This window comes from Barbus barbus (assembly GCF_936440315.1).
Source record: "Barbus barbus genome assembly, chromosome: 38".
NCBI classification, from domain to species: Eukaryota; Metazoa; Chordata; class Actinopteri; order Cypriniformes; family Cyprinidae; genus Barbus; species Barbus barbus.
In genome coordinates, this window is record NC_136716.1 from 27910785 (window position 1) to 27938516 (window position 27732).

The 27732-nt window shown below is 39.7% G+C and overlaps 1 protein-coding gene across 1 annotated transcript in view; it reads right to left on the reverse strand.

Annotated features, from left to right (window-relative positions):
• LOC306857586 (ryanodine receptor 2-like) overlaps positions 1–27732 on the reverse strand; it is a 161165-nt gene that overhangs the window by 105604 nt on the left and 27829 nt on the right. Inside the window, exons 2-18 of the mRNA XM_079397593.1 lie at positions 24459–24578; positions 23420–23524; positions 16913–16987; positions 16749–16827; positions 15837–15949; positions 15643–15742; positions 15276–15372; positions 11238–11312; positions 9903–10059; positions 9026–9190; positions 7038–7159; positions 5945–6128; positions 5067–5202; positions 4677–4772; positions 4142–4260; positions 2367–2500; positions 2038–2279 (exon numbers count right to left, since the gene is read on the reverse strand). Of these exons, the coding sequence (XP_079253719.1) occupies positions 2038–2279; positions 2367–2500; positions 4142–4260; positions 4677–4772; positions 5067–5202; positions 5945–6128; positions 7038–7159; positions 9026–9190; positions 9903–10059; positions 11238–11312; positions 15276–15372; positions 15643–15742; positions 15837–15949; positions 16749–16827; positions 16913–16987; positions 23420–23524; positions 24459–24578 (2119 nt within the window). The remainder of the gene's footprint in view (positions 1–2037; positions 2280–2366; positions 2501–4141; positions 4261–4676; positions 4773–5066; positions 5203–5944; positions 6129–7037; positions 7160–9025; positions 9191–9902; positions 10060–11237; positions 11313–15275; positions 15373–15642; positions 15743–15836; positions 15950–16748; positions 16828–16912; positions 16988–23419; positions 23525–24458; positions 24579–27732) is intronic.

Genomic DNA, 27732 nt, shown 5'->3' on the forward strand with positions numbered 1-27732 from the left:
GCTGTTATGTGAGTAATGGTTTCACTACCATCAGCAGATATCTCACATCAGAACACACACACACACATTTACTCAGCTCTCTAAATGGGGACATTCTGTAGACTTCTACTGATTTTATACACTGTAAATACCATAACATTAACCATTCAACAGGCCATCCAAGATTAGGATGAGTGTGTTTCTTCATCAGATTTGTAGAAATGTGTCATTGCATCACTGTCTCAGCAATGGATGCTTTGCAGTGAATGGGTGCCGTCAGAATGAGAGTCCAAACAGCTGATAAAAACATCAGAATCAGAATGAGCTTTATTGGCCAGGTTTGTTTACACATACGAGGAATTTGTTATAGTGACAGACGCTCTATTTGCAACAGAAAGACAGCAACAGGACAGGACACAGATAATAAAAGAATAATTTTATTGTCAAGTGTTCATGAGATGGATTGCCTGAGGGAAGAAACTGTTCCTGTGTCTGGTCGTTCTGGTGCTCAGAGCTCTGTAGCGTCGACCAGACGGTAACAGTTCAAAGAGGGAGTGTGCTGGGTGTGAGGCGTCCAGAGTGATTTTACCAGCCCTTTTGCTCACTCTGGATAAGTACAGTTCTTGGAGAGTGGGGAGGGTTGTACCAATGATTCGCTCAGCAGTCCGGACTACCCTCCGTAGTCTTCTGAGGTCAGATTTGGTAGCTGAGCTGAACCAGACAGTTATTGAAGTGCAGAGGATGGATTCAATGATGACAGAGTAGAACTGTTTCAGCAGCTCCTGTGGCAGGTTGAACTTCCTCAGCTGGCGAAGGAAGTACAACCTCTGCTGGGCCTTTTTGACAAGTGAAGTGAAGTGAAGTGAAGTGAAGTGAAGTGAAGTGGACTCAATGTGATTGGATCTCAGCGCTCCAAGCATCTCCTTCCGCATCAACGGCCAGCCGGTCCAGGGAATGTTTGAGAACTTTAACTCAGACGGACTCTTCTTCCCCGTCATGTCCTTCTCCGCCGGAGTCACAATGGACTCAATGTGATTGTCCCACTTCAGGTCCTGGGAGATGGTGGTGCCCAGGAATCTGAATGACTCCACTGCAGTCACAGTGCTGTTCATGATGGTGAGTGGGGGGAGAGCAGGGGGGTTTCTCCTGAAGTCCACTATCATCTCCACAGTTTTGAGCGTGTTAAGCTCCAGGTTGTTAAGGCTGCACCAGACAGCCAGCTCCTTAACCTCCTGTCTGTAAGCAGACTCGTCACCGTCCTGGATGAGGCCGATCAGTGTGGTGTCGTCTGCAAACTTAAGACAGAGGGGTCTTTAGATGTGCAGTCGTTGGTGTAGAGGGAGAAGAGCAGTGGAACACAGCCATGAGGAGCTCCAGTGCTGATGGTGCGGGTGTTGGATGTGTATTTTCCCAGCCTCACTAGCTGCTGCCTATCTGTCAGGAAGCTGTTGACTGCATCATCCACAGACCTGTTTGCTCTGTAGGCAAACTGCAGGGGGTCCAGTAAGGGTCCAGTGGAGGCCTTCAGATAAGCCAAAACCAGTCTTTCAAATGATTTCATGGCCACATACGTTAGAGCCACAGGTCTGTAGTCATTAAGTCCAGTAATTTTGGGTTTCTTTGGGACGGGGATGAACAGTGATCTGTTGAAGATCTGTGTGAAGATGGGGGCCACTCCCTTTTCACTGGAGGAAGTGTTAATATGGATTATGGCCTCAGTGTATTTTAGTTAAAAATGTCTTAATGATGGATGTGTTTCATCTTTTGTCTTCTCCAGATGTTAACTGATGGACTGGAGTGGTGTGGATTATTGTGATGTTTTTATCAGCTGTTTGGACTCTCATTCTGACGGCACCCATTCACTGCAGAGCATCCATTGCTGAGACACTGATGCAGTCACACATTTCTACAAACCTGATGAAGAAACAAACTCATCCTAATCTCGGATAGACCTGAGGGTGAAGACATATACATTTTTGGGTGAACTATTCCTTTAAGTAGGCAAGCATGAGCGCCGCAATATGAACTGAAGAAGCTAAAGCTCCTCTCTGTTGTTACCTGCCCACAGGTGTAGTCCATCAAAGCCGTATGAGTAGAGGTCGTCCCCGACACCGTTCCCACCCCAGCCCTCTCCTCCGCCCGGATACGGCCCGTAGCCCTGTGTTGATGCCCAGCCCACCCGCAGGTGAGTGGCTTCGGCCGTCACAAACGGCTCCACGTGGTCCACGATCAGCTCATAATACCACTTCCTGTACTGGGCAGAGCCTTCACTCACACCCAGGAAGATGTTGGGCCTCATGCTGAACGAGCGACACAAAGAGATTGCATTGAGAGAGTGTGAGGGGACAGGCAGTGCAAGACAGGAAGTGATGAGGACGCTGTCCTACCTGCTGACGTGATTGACGAGACGCGTCTGCAGCAGCAGGTCTCTGCCGGGCAGCAGGTTATCACAGATCAGGTGCTGATTGGAGCGAACGGCCACACCATGACACACGCACAGAGAACACAGGACATCCAGCACCTGAACATCACAGACACACCGCCGTCAGTCAGGCTACGAGCCAATCATCCGCTTATGCTACAAGCTCGAAATGCCACAATGCATGATGACCTAAAATACACACTTCCACATATACAAATACAGGGCTCCAGACTAACATTTGAGAGCAGTGGCACCAGCGCCACGAAGTTCTGCAGATGGTGGCGCCAGAAGCCGATTTGGTAGCACTGGGGGTGGTGTGTGGGAGTATAGATCATTTAATCATAAAATTACTATTGTTTTGCATTAATAAGTACAGTTACTAATAAAATTACATGTTCATTTCTTGTTTATACAGATTTGACTGTAAAGCACTAAGCTCGAGTTGGGATGCATACGAAATTTACATTTATTAACATTTAAGTAACGTGCAAAATCTAATTTTTATATAGAAGATGTATATATTCCACTCTTATTAAATGTACCATTATTGTTCTATAGTATTATATGGAACTGACCAACTTCAGTGATTATGTGTGATTTAGTCTTAAATTGAAGAAAAGTTTGTGTTTTTCAAGGCACTTTTCTTACTTCATACACAAAGTGTAAAATTCAGACAAAGTCTGATTTCTTGATGATATTATATTTTATAATAGTCATTTTATAATTTCAAAACCATCGACTCTACCGTGCGACTCCACCGGGCAGGGACACCGGCAAGGGATAGTATCGCTTTTTATTTAAGTTTTTATTGAAATGTTGTTATATGCATGTGTCAATTTTATTTAATTTCTTTATTTTCTTAAATATGTGGGTATATAGTATTTATAGAGTTGTAACTTTTAGTTTTAGTTACTTTTTCTTATTTGTAAGTCGCTTTGGACAAAAGCGTCTGCTAAATGACAAAAGTAAGTAAGTAAAAGTAAAATATAGAGAAAGTAGAAATGAATGACTAATAAGGCAGTAGGTGCTCCTCTGCTGCAGTCACATCGGATATCATTTTGATTTATTGTAAGTACTAAAAATTAAACATAATTAAAACTAAATAAACTAAACTTAAAACAATAAAAAAACTATACAGGTATAATAAAAAGGGGGGGAAACCCATCCAACAAAATTACTTAAACTTAAAATGAAAAGAGAACATATAAAAATCTAATTCTAAATATTATCAAAAACTGTAATAGTTTATTGTTGATACTAAAATAACACTAGTTTGAAATATACAATAAGCAGGTTTATATACACAATATTTGTACTTGCTTGTACTGCACCTTAAATGTGAAAGATTTATGCTGATTCTTAACTATTTGAATAAATGCATTTTAAATCACTGAAATAAAATCAAACAGATGCAAATATTTAATGAACTATGCCATGATTCATGATTCATAACAACAGGGATATAATCAGTAATGATCTGAATTAAGGTGACAGTATTAAACATCAACAGATAAAGAACACAACCAACTGAGTAAAGCATGAAAACTAGTCATCGATAGAATGCCACACTCAACTTCTGCACAGGGAAAATAATCTGTGAATCAAATCTGAACAGTACAAATGAACGACTGAAATGAATCGCCAGCACTACATGATCAAAAGAGAGAGTCTGACTGATTATCACATCATCTCACTGTCAGGTTACTGTAGTTAAGTTAGCAGCATCACTAGTTTAGTCACCTTGTGGTTGCGTCCGTGTTTGTCCAGCAGTGAGATGATAGATTTGATGTGTCCCTCCTTAATGATGTTCAGAGCTTCTGGACTCTCCACAAGAACACAGTGCAGAACCTCCAGAATCCCTGCAGACACACACACACACACACATCATCATCACACCATAATGATCTACTCGTTACAATAAAAGTGACCTGTGCTGGCAAATTTTCAAAAATTAGTTATTTTTTATTTTTTACATTCTCTATTAAAATACCTTCAAAATGATGTATGATTTGTTGGAATCGGACAAAAAAAACGACTGAGCTACACCTGTTTGAAGTCGATGGAGTCAGCAAAGTCAATTCTGAGAAAAATCGAGTTAAAAGTTTCCTGAAGGTTCCAAAGCAAAATCACCAGCAACATTACATCTTTTCCTCCAGTTCTTTTCTTAATAATCATTACTAGATTAATAATCACTATATAGCTATTTTTTATTTTATCTAAAATTATATTTAAATAAGAACCGATGCAAAAAATAAATATAAGAAAGAATACATACCGGACGATGCTTCTAGCCTCTCCAGACGACTGATCAGCCAATCCAGAGAGCCGGAAAACTGAGCACAATTCTTCCTGTTCCCTCTGATCAGAGCAGCTACAAGCAGACAGACAGATGATCATGTGACGGGAATAATACGATTCATTAGGAATGAAGCTCTTGAAAGGTTCATGAGGAACAGATGAACTATTACTGAATCACAGCAGTATGCAGTATATATACAGTGTGTGTAGTGTGTGTTACAGCAGTAGTGCACTATGCTAAACACTAGTGAGTGATTGTGAACACAGTGCATCTCTCTCGTGCAGCAGGACTCGGTTGAGTCGCAGTCAGCAGATTTCACCGGTTATTGATGTGTGCAGATGGAAAGTGCTGGAATATAATTCGTACCCAGGTGCTCGTAGAGGGAGTTCAGGATGGACTTCCAGGATTCTCCTGCCTCTTTACCGGCCACGTCTGCAAAATGAGCCGCACTGCTGTACACATGCAGACGATCGATACACTCCAGCACCAGGTTGATCATTCCCTAGACACACACACACACACACACACACTCATGCATCCAGCTCACAGTTGAAATACTAGCACTGTCTCAGATGATTCTTCTAAAATCTAGCTTATGCTACAAGCTCGAAATGCCACAATGATGACCTAAAATACACACTTCCACATATAAAATACAAAAATCATCATCTAAAACATAAGTTTACATCCATGCCAACTGATTAACTACACTTAACTAACAGAAGATGTCATTGATTTTGTTAGAGGTGTTAAGAGTTTTACTCAAACAAAATGTTTGAGTAAAATGGCAAAATGGCCTAATATATAAAATGGCCTAATATATAAGATTTATGTATTTTAATTGCATATAAAATGTCCATCCATAAAACGAATGTGGAGCAGCTCAGATCATCTGATGAGAAATTATCAAGTAAACTAGTACTATCTGATTTTTTGTAAACCGTAAAAATTTAAGTTGTAAATAAAACAAAGATTATTGAAATATGGTTTAAAAGATAGTATTATGTCAGTTTCTCTACATCAGTATTTCGAGTTTCATTCAATGCGTTACTTATTTGTGATATTTACTAGCAATTTCTGAGTGAAATTGGCTTCATAGTTAGTCCTAGACCAGATTTTTGTTCAGTGTATTGTGAATCACATGACTTGAGTTGTGCTTCTTCCACATGGAGACAACAACAGGAGAGCTCTGATTCTAAACGAAACGAATCCCACGCTGTGTCTGGTGTTTCTGTGATCCATACCTCCTCCTGGAAGAGGTTCTGTCTGCTCTTGAGCGCTCGCAGGCGGTTCTGTTTGTCCTCGTGCTCCAGGTGCTCGTCGGGTAGATGGAAGTATCCGATCAGATCCTGAAGACTCAGACTGACCGATTCGATGGGCAGATCGAGGGTGGATGTCTTCCCCTTCTTACTCAGAGCGTCTAGACCCCTGCGCTCAGGGAGGAGGTAGAGGACCGTTAACAGATAAAACACTCTGTGTGTGTGTGTGTGTGTGTGTGTGTGAGGTTTTCACGAGTTCACCTGGATCTGAGAGTGCTCTGGCCCAAAACTTTGATATGTACCTCAAACACCGGTCAGGACAATATTGTTTTAGTATCATTGAGATACTATCTTGTTTTTTTTGTACATTGTTATACTTTCTGTTTTCATTTTAATTGTAGTTAAATTTTTTATAATTTTTTTGTTTTTGTCATTTTTGTTTTTTTCATTGTATGTTTTTTTGTAAAACATGTCTATATGGTTTTTATTCATTTTTATTTCAGTTTTAGTTTAGTTATTTTAGTACTTAATTTTAAACTAACCCTAACAAAGAAATGCCTTGTTCGAATAACGATGATAATCTTTGGAGATTTTAGTAACCTGGGGTTCTCTGGAAATTTTAAACAAATATGCCAAACGGACCCGAGAAGACCTGAATTCTTTAAAACAAATACATATTAAACAATTCCATTATTATAATTGCTTGCCCAAGCAGAAAAACAATTTCCTGTTGCCAGATATTAATTACATTGATTACATAAACACCTAAATGCAGCTGATGTCAGACTGACTCAACTAAATGCACTGAAAATCCATGGGAAACATATTCTACCACATATTTCCAGATGCACAAGTGTCAGAGAGAAGAACTTCAGATGTAGCTACTTTTGACATCTGTGTCCAGCTGGACTTAATTTGATCTATTTCTTCAGTTTTAAAAATTAATTTATGCCGGTGTGCTTCAGGTACAGATCTCTAGCGTGTGATGAATGATCATCCTTCATTCATAAAGTGATTGTGAAGATCACTGCTCATCAAACGTCAACACAAAGTCCTCAATCAGAAGTAAACGTGTTACCTGATGAAGCGGTTGAAGAGGAAAACTGTGCTGCGAATGACTCTAGCGGTGCGCGACTCCTCGTGTTGTGATCGCGAGAGCGTCAAACCGTCATCCATGTGACCCTCATGATGCATGATTGCCTAAAACACACACACAGATTACATTTATCATCCACTCGAGTGTGTGTGTGTGTGTGTGTGTGTGCGCTGCAGCAGTAATGATGTGGGTGTGAGAGTTTGACGTGTCTGTAATGAATCTCTCTGAGGAGCAGCTCACAGGCGTAACGTATGAATGAATCCATCACACTGAACTTACAGTGACACACACAAACACACGCTCTCAGATCCCGTCAAACTACAGATGCACGATATTGGATTTTACCGATATCCGATATGCCGATATTTTCCAACTCATTTTTGTCGATACCGATATATTTCCTTTTGTTTGGAAACAACACCAAGTCTCTCCTGTGCAGTGATTCTAAACAAATAGTTTTTCATTTTGGTTCGTTTTTAACAAAAACGTATTTGTTAGAATTAAATAAACAATAACGACGTTTTTTTATAATGAGAGTACATTGAAAGCTTTGAAAATAATTATAAAATAAACTATAAATCAATCACTTTTTTCAGACAGATACAATGGTAACCTAACCTTTACCATTTTATTTGAAGAGTTAACATTTGTAGATGATCTAAAGAAAAGTAGTTGTAATCTGTTTGAAAAAAAGAAGAAAAAAAACATATTACACATTAATAAATAAATCTGTATATATTAAAATGATTTAATTTACAAGTGTCATGTTTGTGATTTTTATTCATGTAAGCTATATCTTCTGACCTTTAAATCAAAATATACTTGTGATTTTTCGACATCAGTTACTGCTTTGTTTAATCAGAAATACAATCTTAATGTTATTTGTGTATTTACTTTCATTTTGAATGAATGAATGAATGAATGATGCATTTATATAGCACTTTATTGTGTATTGCTGTACACCCAAAGCACTTTACAATCATGTGGGGGGGTCTCTCCTCAACCACCACCAGTGTGCAGCATCCACTTGGATGATACGACGGCAGCCACAGCACAACGGCGCCAGTGCGCTCACCACACACCAGCTACAGGTGGAGAGGAGAGAGAGAGAGAGAGAGAGAGAGAGAGAGAGAGCCAATCAAGTGTATGGGGATTATTAGGAGGCCATGATAGACAAGGGCCAGTGGAGGGAATTTGGCCAGGACACCGGGGTTACACCCCTACTCTTTACGAGAAGTGCAATGGGATTTTTAATGACCACAGAGAGTCAGGACCTCGGTTTAACATCTCATCCAAAAGACAGTGCTTTTTTTGACAGTATAGTGTCCCCGTCACTACACTGGGGTGTTAGGACCCACACAGACCACAGGGTGTTAGGACTCACTAACACCTCTTCCAACAGCAACCTAGTTTTCACCGGAGGTCTCCCATCCAGGTACTGACCAGCACAACCCTGCTTAGCTTCAGTGGGCAACCAGTCTTGGGCTGCAGGGTGATATGGCTTTTTTAATTAATTTTTTTTATATGGTATTTTATTACAAGTAGGTCAACAGCGCCCCCTAGGGAATTAAAACTCCTTACCTGATGGGCATTAGGACCCGGAGGAGGCTGCCGCTGCTGCATGCGCTAATGACTTTTGACTCTATTGCGCACCAGACGCGTCATTCTGTTCATGCATTCTCAGTTTAAATGCAGTGATCAAAAACAGTGAATATAATCACCATTCAGGCAAAAATTTGCTTCAAGAATGACCACAATGCTGACTTGAGCTTATCGCTAGCACACCCTGAGCACATGTGAGTTATTTGTCTTATTGGCAAGACATATCGGCATAATTGTAAATATCGGACCGATACCGATGTTTACATTTTAAGCCATCATAGGCCGATTCCGATATCATTCCGATAATATCGTGCATCCCTACGTCAAACGCTTTCATATAAAACCACGTTACGTTCAGCTGACGTCACCTTCCTCTGAACTCCGCCCATTCGTGCACACTTGGCGTCCATAGACTGGTACGTGAGCCAGAGCCCAGCGTCCACATGCTGGATATAACAGACAGAGTCGCCGTATTTGATGTCCGGGACACCCATCCCATCCACCTCCTTCCTCAGGCCAAAGTCCAGCTTCTCCTGCAGGAGGACGAGCAGTGGATCATGGGTAAACACTGATTCAGTCAGCAAAAATCTCAATATAAAAACCATGTTCCTTTTAATCTGAATTCAGTAGCTCTCAACACACTGGAAGAGAAATTCACTGTATTTAATCAAACAGTTCAACAGTGTACTTCATCAAAACACAAATCATTAAAATAGGTACACCTAAAAATGTGTAATAATTATGAACACAATTATGGAAGATAACAATCGTGTAATTATTAAATTATTAAAACAGGTAATTGCAACTATTTTTGAACAATCTTTTTTTATAGTTTATATCTCAAATTCTGCTAATTTTCTAAAATTCTGCCAACATTTGCAATTTCAAGAAAAAAGTAAAAATTGTGAGACAAAAAGTTGAAATGATTTTTTATATGTTATTTATTAAAACTGTATTTTTTTCCATAATCGTTAGAAAAATAACAATTACATTTTTTAGCACTGATACGTAAAACACGTTTTCTCTAAACTCATATTAATAAATCAATATTGATAAAACAATTAAGAGCCATCAATTATTCTTTTTTTTATTATAAAAACACATAAGGCCAAGGCACTATCCAGTTTGATGCTTTAATACCAATTCAATTCAAATTCAGGAACTATGTCAGAATTTATTTTGATCCTCATATGCAGATGAACTGATCTAATGATGAGTATTTGAGGCATTTCAGGTTCAGCTCACCTTTGAGGAACGGAAGCAGAAAGCCGTTGATTTGATGTCTGCTTTCTCCTTGTCCATTAACAGCAGCCCTTGATCGTCCATCATGCTGAGATACTTCCCGGTGGTCACGTGACGCAACCGAAACGGCTGACCCCAGCGGATGTGACTGCCGCTCCACCTGCACACAGCGAGAGGACAGGCTTCAGCTCACCCACAATGCACTGCGGCACACACACACTAACCCAGTCAGCTAATGATGACTGAAATGCATGTTGGTATCAAACAGTAAGCATCATTTGGCTTTATAAGACTTGATTTATAGTGCATACAATCAACTGTTATGATGCTTTCACGACAAACCGTAGCTCAGAGACTCAGAGAGAAAATTACGAGATGCTCACGATGAAAACCTGAACAGACGTTGATTTGTAATTCAAAAGCAGAAAGTAAACTGTTGGGCTCCTGCTCCAGTATTTGGCCCCAACCCAAAAATGCCACTTTGATAAAACGCTCCAACTTCAGCGTCCTGGATTATTTTTAGTTTGTGAAGAGCAGACCGCAGAAGAGCTGATGTCCTGCAGTGTGTAATTAAAGGTTTCATGGGAACGCAAACCTGGCTGCTGCCAGAGGGGTCAAACGCGAAGGAACGCATCAGAGATCGCTGTCCTGATGACATCAGCACTGCGGCATGATGGGAAGCTCACAGGGTCAGTCTGTGCTCTACAGGTTCATATGGAGGTACAACAGTAAAGAGCCTTTTGTGTCTTTCACTTCATGTCACGTCATTTTCTAAATGTGTAAACAGAACTAATAATATATTGAAACGGAATTGGCCCCGTTATCAGCATATCAGACTGATTTCTGAAGGATCATGTGACACTGAAGACTGGAGTAATGATGCTGAAAATTCAGCTGCAGATCACAGAAATCAATTACAGTTTAATAGATATTCACATAGAAAACAGCTGTTTGAAATAGCATTAGAATTTCACAATATTTTTTTACTGTATTTCTGATCAAATAAATGCACCCAATGTTAGCAGAAGAGACTTCTCTCAAAAACATTTTTAAAATTCCACACTTTTATAAATAGTAAAAATGAACTGAAATAAAAATGGAAGCTAATGCATTTGATTCATTGACGTATTTTATTCAAAAGTGGCAGTGCATGTGTCCCCGGCTGTCGCATTCAGAGATGTTTTATTGCCCTTTTCCCTCAGTAGGACAGATAGAACACAGCACAGATCTCATTTAAGGTGCACTCATGCACTCAAGAGTTCCTCCTCAGCACTGAAGTACTGTGAGCGCGGGAATCAGGACTCATTAGTACAGACCGAAAAACGCTCATTCACTCACGCCACTCGAAGCGTCTCCAGCCTCCAGAGGGATCTGGCGTGGATGGACACGGCTCCACCCTCGTAATGCACCGTCCTGGAGGAGACAAAACCAACATATGAGTGTCTACATATCAGTCTATATTGTAAATCTACAGCACATTGCTATTTTAAACGGAACAATGCAGAGCAGAATCACAAATGAAGCAGAGCTCAATGAACAAAATACTTCAAATGTCATTGTTTCTGACTGTGTTCTTAGCGTGTTTTCTCAGATATTAGAGATCAGATATTAGATATTATCAGTATAAGCCCAAAACCTAACAGCCATAATTGTTCTGAATGACAAATTAATTATAATTTCAGTTAAATGATTTGACTGAAGTATTTTTTTTTTTTAAGGACTCACAAAACTGTATATGGCTAGAAAAAAACAAGGAAATGCCCTTGAAAATCAAAATTTGAAATTTAGGAAAATCTAAATTCCTGACACTTTGGAACAGCAGAAGTAGTGCAAAGAATTGAGGCCAATGATGACATCGCTTCCTGTGCAGCACAAAACAAAAACCACCACATTAAAACAATATTATTCTGTGTGAGAGTCTCAAAGGCAGCTGAAGGTTGAGAAGCGGAGCTATAGATGTGGATAAAAACAACTAAAAATACACACAATGATTATTAAGACAACATCCTCCTGACGGTCTGTGTCTGACCTCAAACTGCAGTCTGAGGATCACAATCAGCGTCTGGAACAAGATGTGCGCTGGGAACGTTTCTGGTTCGACTACTGCTGCTTTACACCAATGAGAGAGAAAGACACACACACACCTACACACAAACACTCGTGCAAGAACATCTCTTATTCGAGTTTAAAGAGACGGATGGATACAGAGAAACGTTCTTTGAATTCATGCATTCAAAAGCGGACGTGACACGCTCAAGGCCAATGGTGACGAGAAACACGGATAAAGAGAAACTCAAACCCTGAGAGAAGCTGAGGAGCTCAAACTCATACTAACTAATGATTTATATATTCTTGTAGCTCAAACAGCAACGCCAAGGTCATGGGTTCGATTCCCAGGGAATGCAAGAACTGATCGATTGTAGACCCTGAATGCAATGCAAGTTGGGTTGGGTTTCGTTTCAATTTTATCAATTCCAATTCTGATTCCGATTCTGCTTATCGATTCCCAGTTTCAAAGTCAAAGATTTAGATATCAAACATATTTATTCCATCTCTGTTTGCAAAACATTTAATTGCTGCTGAATACCATGAACAAAAATCAGCCGGCTACATAAAAACTGGACTCGATTAAGAACTGTTTGTGTGTAAAATAGAGCCACATGATTCTGGATAAATTTAGATTTTTTACTTTATTTTTTTTATGGAGGTTGTAGTTCTCTCACAATTCTGAAGAACAAAATAGACAACTAAACAAAATCTCATGGAATTTATGATTGGAATGATTTAATGACTCACTCGAGATGTACTTGTTTCATTACTGGATGAATCAGTATTTTTGAATGAATCTCTTGAATAAATGATTCAAAGACAAATACATTTTTAACAGCCCTTTTCGCCACTTAAAAAAAAAAAAGAGATGCGCACACAGAAATTGATAGGTGGAATTTAAATAAAAATTTTACAACAAGTATCCAATTCTGGAAATGGAATTGATTTTCGATTCCCAACCCTACTCATAATCATAACATATGCTCTCATAATCCCAGTATATACTCACAATCACCTCAGAAGCTCATCTAACCACTGCAGACACCAGACTACATTTAGCTATTATTTATTTTTAATGATTAAGTGTCTGTTGAATGGTTTTAGGAGGGATCTAGATCTCAGTCTGTTTTTTCTGGGTTAAATAGTTTGTGGTAGAGAGAGGAACAGGGTAACACATTTCTATCTGTGCCTGATGTCCCACAGAGGACAGGTGTTTCTGTAATTACAACAGCACACATACAGCCACACCAGATCTCATTCTGTCTCACAGAAGCTCACGACGAGACCCGAGAGACTCTCATCCGAGCCTCTGTTTCTACTGAAGAACAAGCAAACGTCCTACTTTAGCATCAGGAGAACCAACGGTGTGTTACGAGAGAGTGAGAAACTGTAGTGAGATACTGGGCTCATATTCTGCACAGTTAGTTAGTCAAGGTGTCATTCATGGAGTTCTCACCCTAATCTACACAGCACATTAAACTCTTATTTTGATGCAGGCCCTTTAGATACAAGCAAAAATGTATATCCAGATCTCCTCAAAGGGACACCGACAACATCCAGCCACAGCGGCTGACCTCAGAAGAGGAACGCATCACAGTCTATAAAGAGTGTTTAATAAACCTCAACACACAGCGCTGACCATCACGGTCCAGATGGAGCAGTGAACCATGAAGAACACACAACACAACATCTCCACATCATCTACACCAGCGCTTCTCAACCGCTTTAACCCTATTGGCCACAACAATATTCAAAGTTTCTGTACAATCAATTTTAATTCCAGATGTTTTAAGAGCTGAAAGTTGCTCAAGGTTCCTGCTCTTTTTAACCAACAAATCTGCAGAACATTTCCAGGTTTTTTTGCGATTTACTGGATAATGATTTTTTAAATATTTTTTATTCACAATTTCTTCCCGATACAATACTTCAGAGCTCGGCGTAACTAGAAAAATGTACATTCATTATAAAAATGCCCATGGCATTTTAGCATTTTATAAATTTTCCAGCTAAAAGGTCACACCTTTAAAATAAGTCTTCCTCATACTATAAATCCAGGTTTTCAAGACTGTGTGAATCCTGTTTCTTCAAAGACAACAAATTGTTGTTGAGGGGCTGAATTAAAATATTTGTTTTAGCTTATTTTAATGCTTGTTTTGTTTTATTTTAAATACTTTTAAGTAATCTCGAGGCCCCTGGTGGTCGCTGGTTGAGAACCACTGACCCACAGGAACAGAAAGCAGCAGTCCAAATTCAGGGTGTCAGCAAGCAAACGGACCCCTAAAAGGAGCAGTTCACCAAACATGATGATTGTGTCTTCATTTGACAGCATCTGTCCTCATTCACTCTCACTGTACAGAAAAACAGCAGCTGGAACATTCTGCTAAGCATCTCTTCCGGTGCGCCACAGAAGAATGAAAGTCTACACTAGAGCTGTCAAAAATGTTCGAATTTCGAATATTTGTAGAATTTAAAATAAAAATTCCACATTCAAATGCAAAAACATTGCATTCTAATTTTAGGTGTGCATCAGTGGCACACTAGATGTGATGAAGATGTGGGTGTCGTTGCATTTGAATGTTTTTCATAGCTTATCCAGGTGAAGCCACTAGATGCAGCGCTGCTATGCGGTTCATTCAGAATATTACAGAAAAAGAGAACATCGATGCGGAGAAGATCTTGTTTACGGTGAAACTGAAACCAAGCCGTTCACACAGAACACATATTTATCACATTTTCTAGAGTGACATCTATCAGCGTTGCACTCGTGTCTCGCACAAGAGATCCGCATGTGTAGAAAGCATGGGAAATTAATACAAGTTCAACTTTTAATAAACATGTCTCCAGACTTTATGCTGGTTTTCCCATCCCACTGCATCTCATGGTTTTACATTGAAAAAGTACTCTTTGTGATTGGTTTTCAGTCCTTTCTATTAAACTATACGTACATGATGCTGTTTTGTTTATAATTGTTTAAGCAACTTAATTATATATATATGGTTTATAAACATTATTTTAAACATTATGCACTTTTTTCAAAGATAGTTGTTATTTTATTGCTTTATAAGCTTGTGGCCTGCCTCAGGAGGGAAGCCAAAATCTTTTTTTCCGCCTAACTGAAATTATGCCTTTTAATTAGAATATAATTCAAATATTGATAATATTTAAGTACAAAATTAAAATGTAGTTTTTCAGCCATTTTGACAGCCCAAGTCTACAGCTTTGGAAAAACATGAGAGTGAGTGAATGATGACAGATTTGATGTTTTTGCATGAACTAGACTATTATATCTGTAAACACCACTGGATCAGAAGGTAGATGAACCCTGACCTGCGCTGTTCCTCTCCGTGTTCTCCTGACGGGACGGTCAAACACTCGTCCATGTGACCATGTAGCAGCCGCAGAACATCTCCACCAATCAGGAAGCCTGAAACACACGGTGCTGAGTAAATGAACAGTTCCTGTGAGTTCCTGTGGCTCAGTGGTAGAGCATTAGCAGCGTTAACAGCGCAAAAGGTCATGGGTTCAATTTCCAGGGAACACACATACTGTTAAAAAAATGTATAGCCTGAATGCACTGTAAGCTGCTTTGGATAAAAGCGTCTGTTAAACGCATAAAATGTAAAATATAAATTAACAGGAAGTGGAATGTAGCGTGACATAAGCGTGTCAAACACTCACACACATGTTGGCTTACCCTGAGCCACTTCATTGCCGGAGCAGATCGGAGCCACGCTCCAGAGCGTCTGCTGGAAAGCTGCGTCCACGTGCAAACTGCCGTTACCATACGACAAGTGCTGGAACAGAGAGACACACTCAGATTCATCAGCGTGTTTTTGACGAGTTTTAGCTGGCATGCAGCCATCAGGCTCTGATTCTGGTAGAACTCACCAGGTATCGTTCAGATGACACGCTGACCAGGATGAGGTCATCACCCACTCGCACCTTCTCACCCTCTGACCTCTGCTTGGACGCCGGGTGGATGGTCCACCAGCACGCCTCACCTGCACACACACACACACACACACACACACGCACGCACACAGTTATAAATCAATACAAAACTACAACCAAAAACAAACAAAAATGACAAAAACACAACAAAATGTGACCCAGGACCACAAAACCAGTCATAAGGGTAATTTTTTTTAAATTGAGATTTATACATCATCTGAAAGCTGAATAAATTTGTTATGACAGGACAATATTTGTCTGAGATACAACTATTTGAAAATCTGGAATCTGAGGGAGCAAAAAAATCTAAATATTGAGAAAATCTCCTTTAAAGTTGTTCAAATGAAGTTCTTAGCAATGCATATTACTAATCAAAAATGAAGTTTTGATATATTTACGGTAGGAAATGTACAAAATATCTTCATGGAACATGATCTTAATATCCTAATGATTTTTGTCATAAAAGAGAAATGTATAATTTTGATCCATACAATGTATTGTTGGCTATTGCTACAAATATACCTGTGTTACTCATGACTGCTTTTGTGCTGCAGGGTCACTAATAACTAAAACTTTATCTAAAACTAACATGAAAATACAACATAATTCAAAATATAAACAAAAACCATATCAGAATCTCAATGACACTAAAAGACTCTGCATTACAGTAAACAGAATAAGGATAATGAAAATAATGTCACAATACAAAAAACAATCCCCTAATGGTCCTGAGAACAGGCTTCATTCTCATTGTTTTTATTTCTGTTTTCTGATTTTGTGATGAAATATGACCAGCACATGTTTCTGCAAAACATTCAATCAGGGGACGTAAACAGGAAGTGACATCACCTGTCGTGTCTTCCTGAAGCCCCACATCAAACGCCAGTTTATCGGTGGACGAGTGAGCCGTAGACAGACAGCACAGATACTGGAGAAAGAAACACATCGACATGTGAATTTCACACACACACACACACACACACACACAGGCGTGTTGTCAGAGAAACACACACCATCCCGCTGTAGGAGTGTCTCAGTAAGACTGCGTGACCGTAGAGCAGTGTCCGGTGACCTCCGCCCTGCGCCGTCTGAAACACACACACACACACACACACTGATCACTGATACACACTCATGACTGTTCAATTAATATGACTCATTAACACACACCACCCTAATCACACATACAAATATGTATGTATGTAATTATAACATCATATTTACATATTTAAATATGTAAAATGTAAAAAAATATGTCTACGTATGCAAATTTTTCAATATAAATATACATATTAAACAATACATTAAACATTTCTATATATAAAATATGTGCTTGAGTGTGTATAGGGTATTTTAAAATATTTATTTCAATTACTCATTTATTTATTGTTTTATCCATTGATATTAAGAGCATGTATAATCCTGATACGTCAGACGAGTCTAAATGTGTTTGAGTGTTTTTCCATCGTGATGCTGATGTTCCTGGGAATCAGCACTTCCCGTGTCTGTGTGTGTGTGTGTGTGTGTGTGTGTGTGTGTTAATGGCTCTCTCAAGGCCGAGTGTGTGTGTGTATCAGGTAATGGCTGCAGTAATGCTTCAGGACAGGAAGAACAGGACCTTTATTTTCTCATTTTGTCCCACTGGAATTAGCTCACTATACAGCTACATTACATTACACTACATCGCATCACTGCGGGACGCACAACAACGGACACACACATGGACTCCTACCTTCATCATGAATTTCTGTGGCCCATAAGAGGAAGAAAGACATTGTTAATAACAGATCAGAATCTAGAGCTCATGATGCAACCATCAACATACACTAACACACTACTGAATGATCTGCAGTATGCAGCATGTACACTGTGCACTGGATGCATGGAATGATCTACAACATCACATACTCTATCCCACAATACTACACCTTCCATTTCCAGTGTGATTGATTTTCCTGACTGATTTGATTTAGAAATGTTTTTATCTGCAGGTAACTGGACGTCACTCACTGATGAGGTCATGTGACTAATGTATGGTTACATACTGCATACTGTTTTGCTCACTGTTGAGAACGGTCAGTGTTCAGTGTATACTGTGCAGCACTGTCAGTCACATGATCGCTTCCTTTGCTGAAGAACACAAGCACACAGATGAAGCTCGCAGAGTTCAGAGGTCAACGATCAGACTGCCCGCAGATCAGTACAGATCATCCAATATGACTGCTCAGAAAAATATTTCCCTCCATATAAAATAAAAATGAAATTCTCAAAAACAAATCTAAATGAACAAGAATATGTGATGCAGGAAAGTGAGCAAACTTCATCATTACTGGAATATCTAACCATTCTTCAGTCAAGATACATTCACTGGAGATGCACAATAACATAAGATAATAAAAAGTCTTGTTTTCTGATAATTCTTTAACATTAACCAATAAGGTCTGGCAAATTAAATAGTAGTCTTTTTTTCAGGCTTTATGGCTTACAGATGTAGTTTTGGTTCCTCTGGCTTGCTTGGTTGGAGACACTTCATTTCCAGCGATATCGTAGACTTGATTGCATAAATATCAGAACTGAACTGAGCTGGATGATGATATCACTGAATTCAATGATGAACTGCCTTTAACTGAAAACACACTATTTTCCTATTTGATCCTGTAAAGCTGCTTTGACACAATCTGGATTGTTAAAAGCGCTGTATAAATAAAGGTGACTTGACTTATATGGCCTGATATAGTGAGCATATGAAAGAAAAAAAATTAAAAACAAAAATATGCAATTTAGTACAGATGCTGATATTTACGTCACCAAAAGTAAGATGAAATTATTTTCAGTAAAGTTTTGATTACATTGATAATTTAGAGATATTAGAAATGTAGGCTTTATATGGTTAACAACAAATATCTGCCAATGGGGTTCAGAAAAATCAACATCCCCATTGGCAGATATTGTTTCTTATTCTAAGCATAATTCATTTTTATAGATTTTTCAAAAACAAAACTTCTTATCTGACATCATTGTACAACTCCAGTAAATGCATCTTGATTCATGAATGTTTAGATGTTCTGTAAAACAAGATACAAATAGTGAGGAAGAGCATAATGTCTGCAGCATTAAAGGGCGTTCACACAAACTGAGCATGAGACGAGCAGCGTGAACATTCTGCTGAATCACTCCTTAAGTGTTTCACAGAGGACTGAACATCATATGGGTTTGATTCTCATCTCAGTCTGATCCGTTCCTTTAATGCAGGCAGAACCCAAACGATCAAAAGAAAAGATTGGTGTGAAATTATGACAATAAGAGTCATAACAAGGGCTGAATGTCTGGATCCCATGCAGTCAGACATGAGGAGCATGCTGATCTCAGATCAGGAGCATGAGGAGCATGCAGCAGATGAGTGAGTGTGTGTGTGTGTGTGTGTGTGTGTGTGTGTATATGCGTGTGTGTGTGTGTGAATCCACGTACCCATTTCTCCATATCTATGAGCTGTGGAGCAATGGACACACAACAGAAAGAAAAGAAAGGAAACGTCATGCTTCCATCATCATGAAGAATTCAAGGATTCATGACATTCACACCAAAATCACTAGTGAAAAAAACGATTCGATTGATGAAAGAAATCATCAATACACCCATAGGGTCATCAGAGGTCAAAGGTCGTCCTCTGCTTATGAATGAATGAACGGAGCCATGATGTGGATGTTTTCATTGAAATGCTTTTTTGTTTTTAGTCACAAAAACAAAGGCTAAAACATCATTTCCTGCAGTATGATCGCACGGTTAGTGAGTCCGATCAATTATTAGATCATTAATAAATGAGTCCCAGCTGGAATGAGAAAGAAACAGAGAGCAGATAGTAGAAGAGCCTCATGCTGACCTCAGATCACACACAACATCTCAACGTGATCAGAACACGTCAGAGGGAATAATTCATGTTTGGCAGAATCATTATTCAATGAAAGGATCAAACTCCAGAAAGGAAGAAAAGCGCCAAGAGTCATAACAGCCGTCAACATCAGCTTTTCAATGTTTTTGATGCCAAAATCCTCCACATTTGATGATAACTGGTCGCTAGAGAGCCCCTACCTATAATATCAATTATATATTTACATGTAAAAAAAAAAAAGCTGAATGAGAAAAGCATTGCAATGTTGTAAAGACAATAAAATTAAATAATTATTTCCCAAATTAAGTGATGGACTAAAGCAAACTGTTCAATACTATCTGGAAAATATTTACATTTAATGAAGTCGAAAGCATATCTGAGATTATAATAAGAAGAAAATATATATTTTGCACCAAAACTATATGGAGAATCTTTTTTTTTTTTTTTACAATATTAATAAAGAAATTAATTTAAAAAAATTAAAGTCACATGATACTTTATAAGTAAAACACCATTGGCTCTCACGTGTGTTGTAACTGAATCTAAAAACTCAATAATGATTTTAATTTCAATTTGTATCTCATAAAATCATTGCATGGCTTTATAAGACCTGGAATACAGCGTATGATCTAGTACAGACTATTTTTATGACACTTCATGGAGCTTTTCTCTTTTTCAGAGTTTGATCATCACTGAACTGTTGGTGAAAAGAGCAGTGTGAGTAAATCATGACAGATTCAGTATTTTTTGGCTGAATTATTTGTTGTTGTGATCGTGAATCAGTCAGATGGCTCTATCAAACACAAATATCAATGTCAGAGTTGTTTATTTCCTACAGTATATCTGCTGTAGCTGATCCGCTCGTCTCAGATGTTGATATGGATGTTAGTTTGATGTTCACGAGGAGTCAAACGGCAGCGCTGCACTTATATAACTGAACACATGAGTGAACGGAGACTGAACCTCCACATACTGACACTGTGTGTTTGTGTGTGTTATGATGCAGTCTGCCCAGCCCTCACACACACACACACACATACACACTCCACCCATCAGCTCTGAAGCTTCACCGCAGTGTGGACTAAACTTTCTCTCGCCGCACATCAGACTTCTATAAATGAGATTTACATCACATCCTCTGAGCGCCTGTGAATGTGATCATGCCAACTGGACCTGAAAGAGAACTGTCATCATTAAAGTGTGATTCAGAGTGAGCGGCGATAGGGTTGATCTTCCCTTTTCCTCCTCCACATGTGACGCTTCTTCACGCGCAGTGAGACACTTCTGCATTGGCAGGATCTGTCTGTCTCTCTCTCACACCCACTGCATCTCACTGCGCTCCTGCTACGCTCAGCATTTACTCCTCCAGATCTCCTCTTTTATCCTGCACTGCTCTACCTACGGCACACACACACACACACACACTCCACTGTGGATGTAATTCAGGGTTGTTTTTTATTTATTCCAGTGCAACAACAGGAAGAGCAGAGGAGGGCGAAACCGATCAATTCACAGAAGCAAACATGATTCTTTCTCAAACAACACTGATCCATCCATACAAAATAATAATCAGACCATAAGCTTGTGATATATAGTGAACCATAAATCATATTTCAATCATAAAAATAGCCATTTAAAACAAATAACGTTAAAATATAAACAAATCAAAACACAAAAGAAAGATGAAATATTCTATTTGAAAAAAACATTATCTAAATAAGACACTTTGTTCAGTTGCATGTCATAACATTTAGAATGTGTTGTTAAATTATTGAAATATTCCAAGACTTCAAGAAAATATTTTAATTCAAGAAGTTTCAGCTGAGAAAAAGTTTGTGAATCGCTGAATCTAAATCAAATCAAATGATGCAGTGCCTAAATTTAAGACAAACAACACCATCCAAATCCCTGTCACTTCCTGTGTGTCTCGGCTAACTGGCTGTAGACACACACAGAGAGGTTTGGAACAGATAATGCACCTGTGATCCAGAGTGAATCATGTGACCTGCCGACCTGACCGCATGAACCCACCACCAACAGATCAAACGGAGGGCAGGTGAGTCAGAGCCGCCGCAGGACACACACACACTCTCTTTCTCACACACACACACATATTTGCGCATACAGACTCACTCACAAACACACACACGCACACACCACTGACACACACACACACTTGCATACACACACCCGCACAGTACTTTGCTAAACACTTAGCCCTCTTTTTGGGCATCCCAAGTTGTTGAATACACACGCACACTCGCACACAGACTCACTCACAAACACACACACACATACTACTGACACACACACACACACACTCACCTGCTCACACACACACACACACCACTGGCATACACACACACTCACACACACACACACACACACACACACACAGAATTACAGATTTAGCCTAAATGAATCTGATTAACAATTTTGGGAGCACTGACAAACTTATATTTCCTATAAACGTTTTGATGACTTTTTAAATATACCATACTAAGATGAGTGTGTGTGTGTGTGTGTGTGTGTGTTAATAGATTTAAACATTACTACAACATATCTAATCATTCCCACGACACAAAGCTGTGTTACACTGATGCTGTAATAACAGTAATGGGACAGTGAAGAATGCCGTATTCAGACAGCAGAGTAATGCTGCATTGATGCTTCTGTCTCTATGGCAACTGAGTGACATCAAATCAGTCTTCAATCATTGTGAACCGAGTTCACTTTATATTCACATTCATGCAGTTCAATCACTTTTAAACCATAAAGGTCCTTGCACACTGAGTCCTAAAAATACATCACGCACAGAAACTTTGCACAGTCCGATGTGTATTAAACAATCTGTTGCGAACCCCCCCCCACCCCCCGCAAAACAGTACTGAATGGAGTCTTCAAGCAGTGAGGGTGATTTTGTTGTCCTCTCGCTTCTTAAAAAGAGAAAAAGAAAGGAAATATTGGGTCCATCCAATCCTGAGATATAGAGAGGAAGCAGAGTTCCCCTCCTTATTAGGGAAATTATCACGAGCGATTCAAAGTTTTCTTCAGGATGTCAGTGGCTTAATGTGATGCTTTGCTAGCGATACTAGAGCCACATATTAAAAAGAACAGCACCAATTTCTGTGAACTCAGTGTGCAAGGATCTTTATGGTGCTTTGTGCAGCGAGACGAAGTGGATCAACTTGACAATCACCATTCTGGATTTTGGTGTTCGCTTGTGGCTCTGAATTGTCAAAACACCTCTCAAAGTGCTTGCTACGGATGCGAAAAACGTAGAAAGTTGAACCCGATCCAAATTTTTTAATGACGGACGAACGTTTCAGAGGCAGTGTGTAAACGTGATTGACACGACGTGAGGTCGTATTTATTTTTCAACGTGCATAAATTTTGGACTCCGTGTGCAATGGCCTTAACACACTGACAGGATTTCTCATCTCCATCCATTACTGGTGAATCAATCACCTGTCAAATTTCATAATGGTGAGAGTTTTATGGGAGGAGTAGGTCACTCATTATTTTCATGCTTCAATCAGATGTTTATGGCTTTGGTTGAGATCTCTGATGGACAAGAGTACAAGTGTGTGTGTGTGTGTCCCAGTGAAAGCGTGGCAGAAGCAGCACTCACCCCTTCCGCTCTCTCCTCGGTGTTGGCCAGCATCTCCTGCAGCGCTCGAACAGACAGCGACTGCTCCAGCACAAACGTGCATATGGACAGATCTGGAGGAACGTTCTGGAAAGATACATCATTCAGCTCAGCTTTTTACATTTTTATTATACTATTTACAGCAGAGCATGGTGATAGCAATGCCAAGATCATGGGTTTGATTCCCAGCCAAATAACCGTGCTTGAACTGATACAAATCTTAAACATCATAATCGTAATAAACGTTTGCATACACATTCCACAAAACCTCAGAGTGTCAAAACTTTGCAGGCATGTTCTTGACCGTAAATGAGAAATGGTCATAAAAATAATAATAATAATTTTAAAAAATTAAAAAATCCCAGATTGACCAGTGTTGTAAAAACTCAATTTTGTGTTAACACAAGGGTTACAGAAACTCAAAGCAGCGCCTGCTGGACTAACGTGTGAAGATCTGGGCTGCTGAATAAAAGGCTGCAAGTTCAAAAACTCATCAGTATCTGACAAGTCTCTGTGCTTCAGTTGGCTAGATTTGTGTTTCTCGAGCAGATAAATGTAGCTTGTGTTTGCATGTTATGATCAGTGTGAAAGTGCGTGAAAAACATTATTTCCGGCAGCAATTTGAGGACAGAATGAGTCAAATGAGGCCAGTGCCATTAGAAACATCATGTGAGTTCCTCAGACAGACCTGAGCAATCAAACAGAATTACAGCTCCCTCTCTTCTCCTGAGGAGTCTTTATGAGAGCGATGATTAAATGATTCACAGCCTCAGCAGACTCACTGATGATTCATTCAGCTTCATACTGAACGATCAATCCTGATCCACAATGAATTTGAATACTCTTTACTTACTAATTGTAAAATTAAATTGTATAAAAATGGTAAAAGTTAATGTAATATTAATATAGTTTTGTTGACGTGGTGAAATAATGATGTCTGAATCAAACTCAACGCAGCAGAAATACTTTATTCTCATTAGAGTGTTGCTGGGATTTAAGAGAGAAGATGTGAGACTCGTACCTTTGAGTTAGACGTGGACTCGAGGAAACAGAGTCTGTTCCCGAAGCCCTCGGCAGCCAGACAGAGCTTCTGCTGCTCCTTATGGACCATCGCGGAGCACTGGAGGACCACCTCATCATCCTGAAACAAACACACATCAACACCACACACTGACCGTCATCTGGAGCAGAGATTCACAAACTGAGCTAATAATGCATTCAGTCATAAAAATATCCATTTTTAAATAAATGTAAAATAAAAAGAATCAAAATAAACCATCTACTAAAAACAGAGAAAATATTTAAATTTTAATCAATTAAAAATCATTTAAAAAAATCTAAAATACTCACTAAAATTCTTCAATATTTTAATTGAAAAAAGTACAAATTAAAATAAAATTGAAGACTGCTAAGATTAAATATTTCATTTGAAACAAATATAATTTAAAATAATCAAAATAAAACACTTACTTAAAAATATTAAATATTTTATTTGAAAAAAAAAAAAATCTAAATAAAGCATATGGAGATAAATTATCTTAAAATCTCAAGTGGATCTTAAGAAAATATTTTAGTGGTTCGACTGACAAAAGTCCTCTGCACTAAACAATAATCATAATGCCAAAAGGATTTTCATATCAAGCACAAAAGTTGAACAAGTGAAATCTTGAGTGAACGAGTAAAGATATTACGTCCTGTATGTTCTGGAATAATCAACACTATTCATGATCCTCAGAGCTTCAGGAGGTCAGAGATAGTCAGATGAAGCGCTGCAGCTCTAAATGAATGTCCTCCTACACACACTGATGGATGTTGAGCGCATGCGTGTGTGTAAGTGTTCGTGTGTGTGAGATGCGGGGGCTCCACGTCTGCCAGGAACCCCCTCCACATTTCCCTCGTAACCCCCTGTGTGTGTGTGTGTGTGTGTGTGTGTGTGACGTGAGCTGGAATAAAATCAGCACAAACGCAGCTCAGCTGTAGACTGTCACAGGAGCTGCTTGTGTGTGTGTGTGTGTGTGTGTGTGTGTGTGTGTATGTGTGTGAGATGCGCTCAGCTTCACATTATCTGCAGCACGTCCTGAACGGCGACATCACAGAGGAAAGCCGACACACACCAGACACTGCAGGAGAACTTCACAACATACCACTGCAGATACAGGCAGCACTGCAGGAGAACAGCACCTGCGTGTGCGTGTGTGTGTGTGTGTGTGTGTGTGTGAGTTAGGGGTGTCGAAATTAATAGTTTCTATGGTGCATCACAATGCAGACGAGGACGATTCGGTATCGGTTCAGTAATAGACCATTAGGCCTGTCGCAATAATCAACATATCGACTTATCGAGCAACATATGTATGTATGACCTCAATAAATTTTGGTGACGCAATATATCGCCCATTATATTTACTTAAAAATGAATGTCATCATGTTTTGTACATTCCACTTGCACCTGTGTCTTTTGCAGCTTCTCGTACATAACATGGTGTAGTTATGAGCTGCTAGTTCAAATTTTAAAAATGCTTCTACAAAAAAAAGTTTAATCTGCAGATATGGTCTTGTTTAGGGATCTGACGGACATCTGACTGCTAAGTAGTGATTGTGTTTTTCAGCAATAGTGTGCACCCTTAATTTACAGAGAAAAGAAGGTCAGGGGAAAATCTGTAGATGGAAAAATCTAAAAAAAAAAATCTTTGTGCATTTTTCTTTTTTTCTACTTGTTACATTGCACTTTTTGTTAGAAAATGTTTATTTACTAATTATTCAAGTTTTTTAGAGTGCATATTGCAGGTTACATTTTTTTTTCAAATGAATATATAACCTTGTTTGATAATATCATATGAACCGTTAATGCAGGATTTGAAAATGTTTTACAAGACATGAGGGCACACATTTAGATGAAAAAGTGACGCTTTCCTGGACAGTTCTCAAAAAACGCTTTTTTTTCAACATCTCGTCATATTACATCACATAAGGGAGTCGTGTGCCGAGCTCTGCTTTGAGCGCGCGCGAGTCAGTGTGTTTTCGGTAGTTATTTTTATTTCAATTTATTATTGTCATGGTAAATTATTGTGTTTGTGGAGGTTGCACAAACTCCAGCCTGTCAGGACATGGAGTCCACAGGTTTCCTAACAAGAAATAGGACGGTATCTTCCGGGCCTCGATGCGTTAGTGCAGCTGAAGAGACTGGACTTCACTAATGCATCTGCTTCAAACACCGCGGTGGTGTGTAACTTAACAGATGTGATGGAGGCCAAGTGGAAAAGCATGGTCAGCAGTGAATGTGATCTAAACTTGTGTTTGCTTGTCCCAGCATATGCCGTCTGAGAGAGGAATACTGCAGGTCACCACAGGCTCCACGAGAACACAGCACTGTCATGTCCACTACACCTGCTCCTCTCTCCAGATCCCTCTAGTCATGTCCACTACACCTGCTCCTCTTTCCAGATCCCTCCAGTCATGTCCACTACACCTGCTCCTCTTTCCAGATCCCTCCAGTCATGTCCACTACACCTGCTCCTCTTTCCAGATCCCTCCAGTCATGTCCACTACACCTGCTCCTCTTTCCAGATCCCTCCAGTCATGTCCACTACAGCTGCTCCTCTCTCCAGATCCCTCCAGTCATGTCCACTACACCTGCTCCTCTCTCCAGATCCCTCCAGTCATGTCCACTACACCTGCTCCTCTCTCCAGATCCCTCCAGTCATGTCCACTACACCTGCTCCTCTCTCCAGATCCCTCCAGTCATGTCCACTACACCTGCTCCTCTCTCCAGATCCCTCCAGTCATGTCCACTACACCTGCTCCTCTCTCCAGATCTCTCCAGTCATGTCCACTACACCTGCTCCTCTCTCCAGATCTCTCCAGTCATGTCCACTACACCTGCTCCTCTTTCCAGATCCCTCCAGTCATGTCCACTACACCTGCTCCTCTCTCCAGATCTCTCCAGTCATGTCCACTACACCTGCTCCTCTCTCCAGATCTCTCCAGTCATGTCCACTACACCTGCTCCTCTCTCCAGATCCCTCCAGTCATGTCCACTACATCTGCTCCTCTCTCCAGATCCCTCCAGTCATGTCCACTACACCTGCTCCTCTCTCCAGATCCCTCCAGTCATGTCCACTACACCTGCTCCTCTTTCCAGATCCCTCCAGTCATGTCCACTACACCTGCTCCTCTCCAGATCCCTCCAGTCATGTCCACTACACCTGCTCCTCTTTTCAGATCCCTCCAGTCATGTCCACTACACCTGCTCCTCTCCAGATCCCTCCAGTCATGTCCACTACACCTGCTCCTCTCCA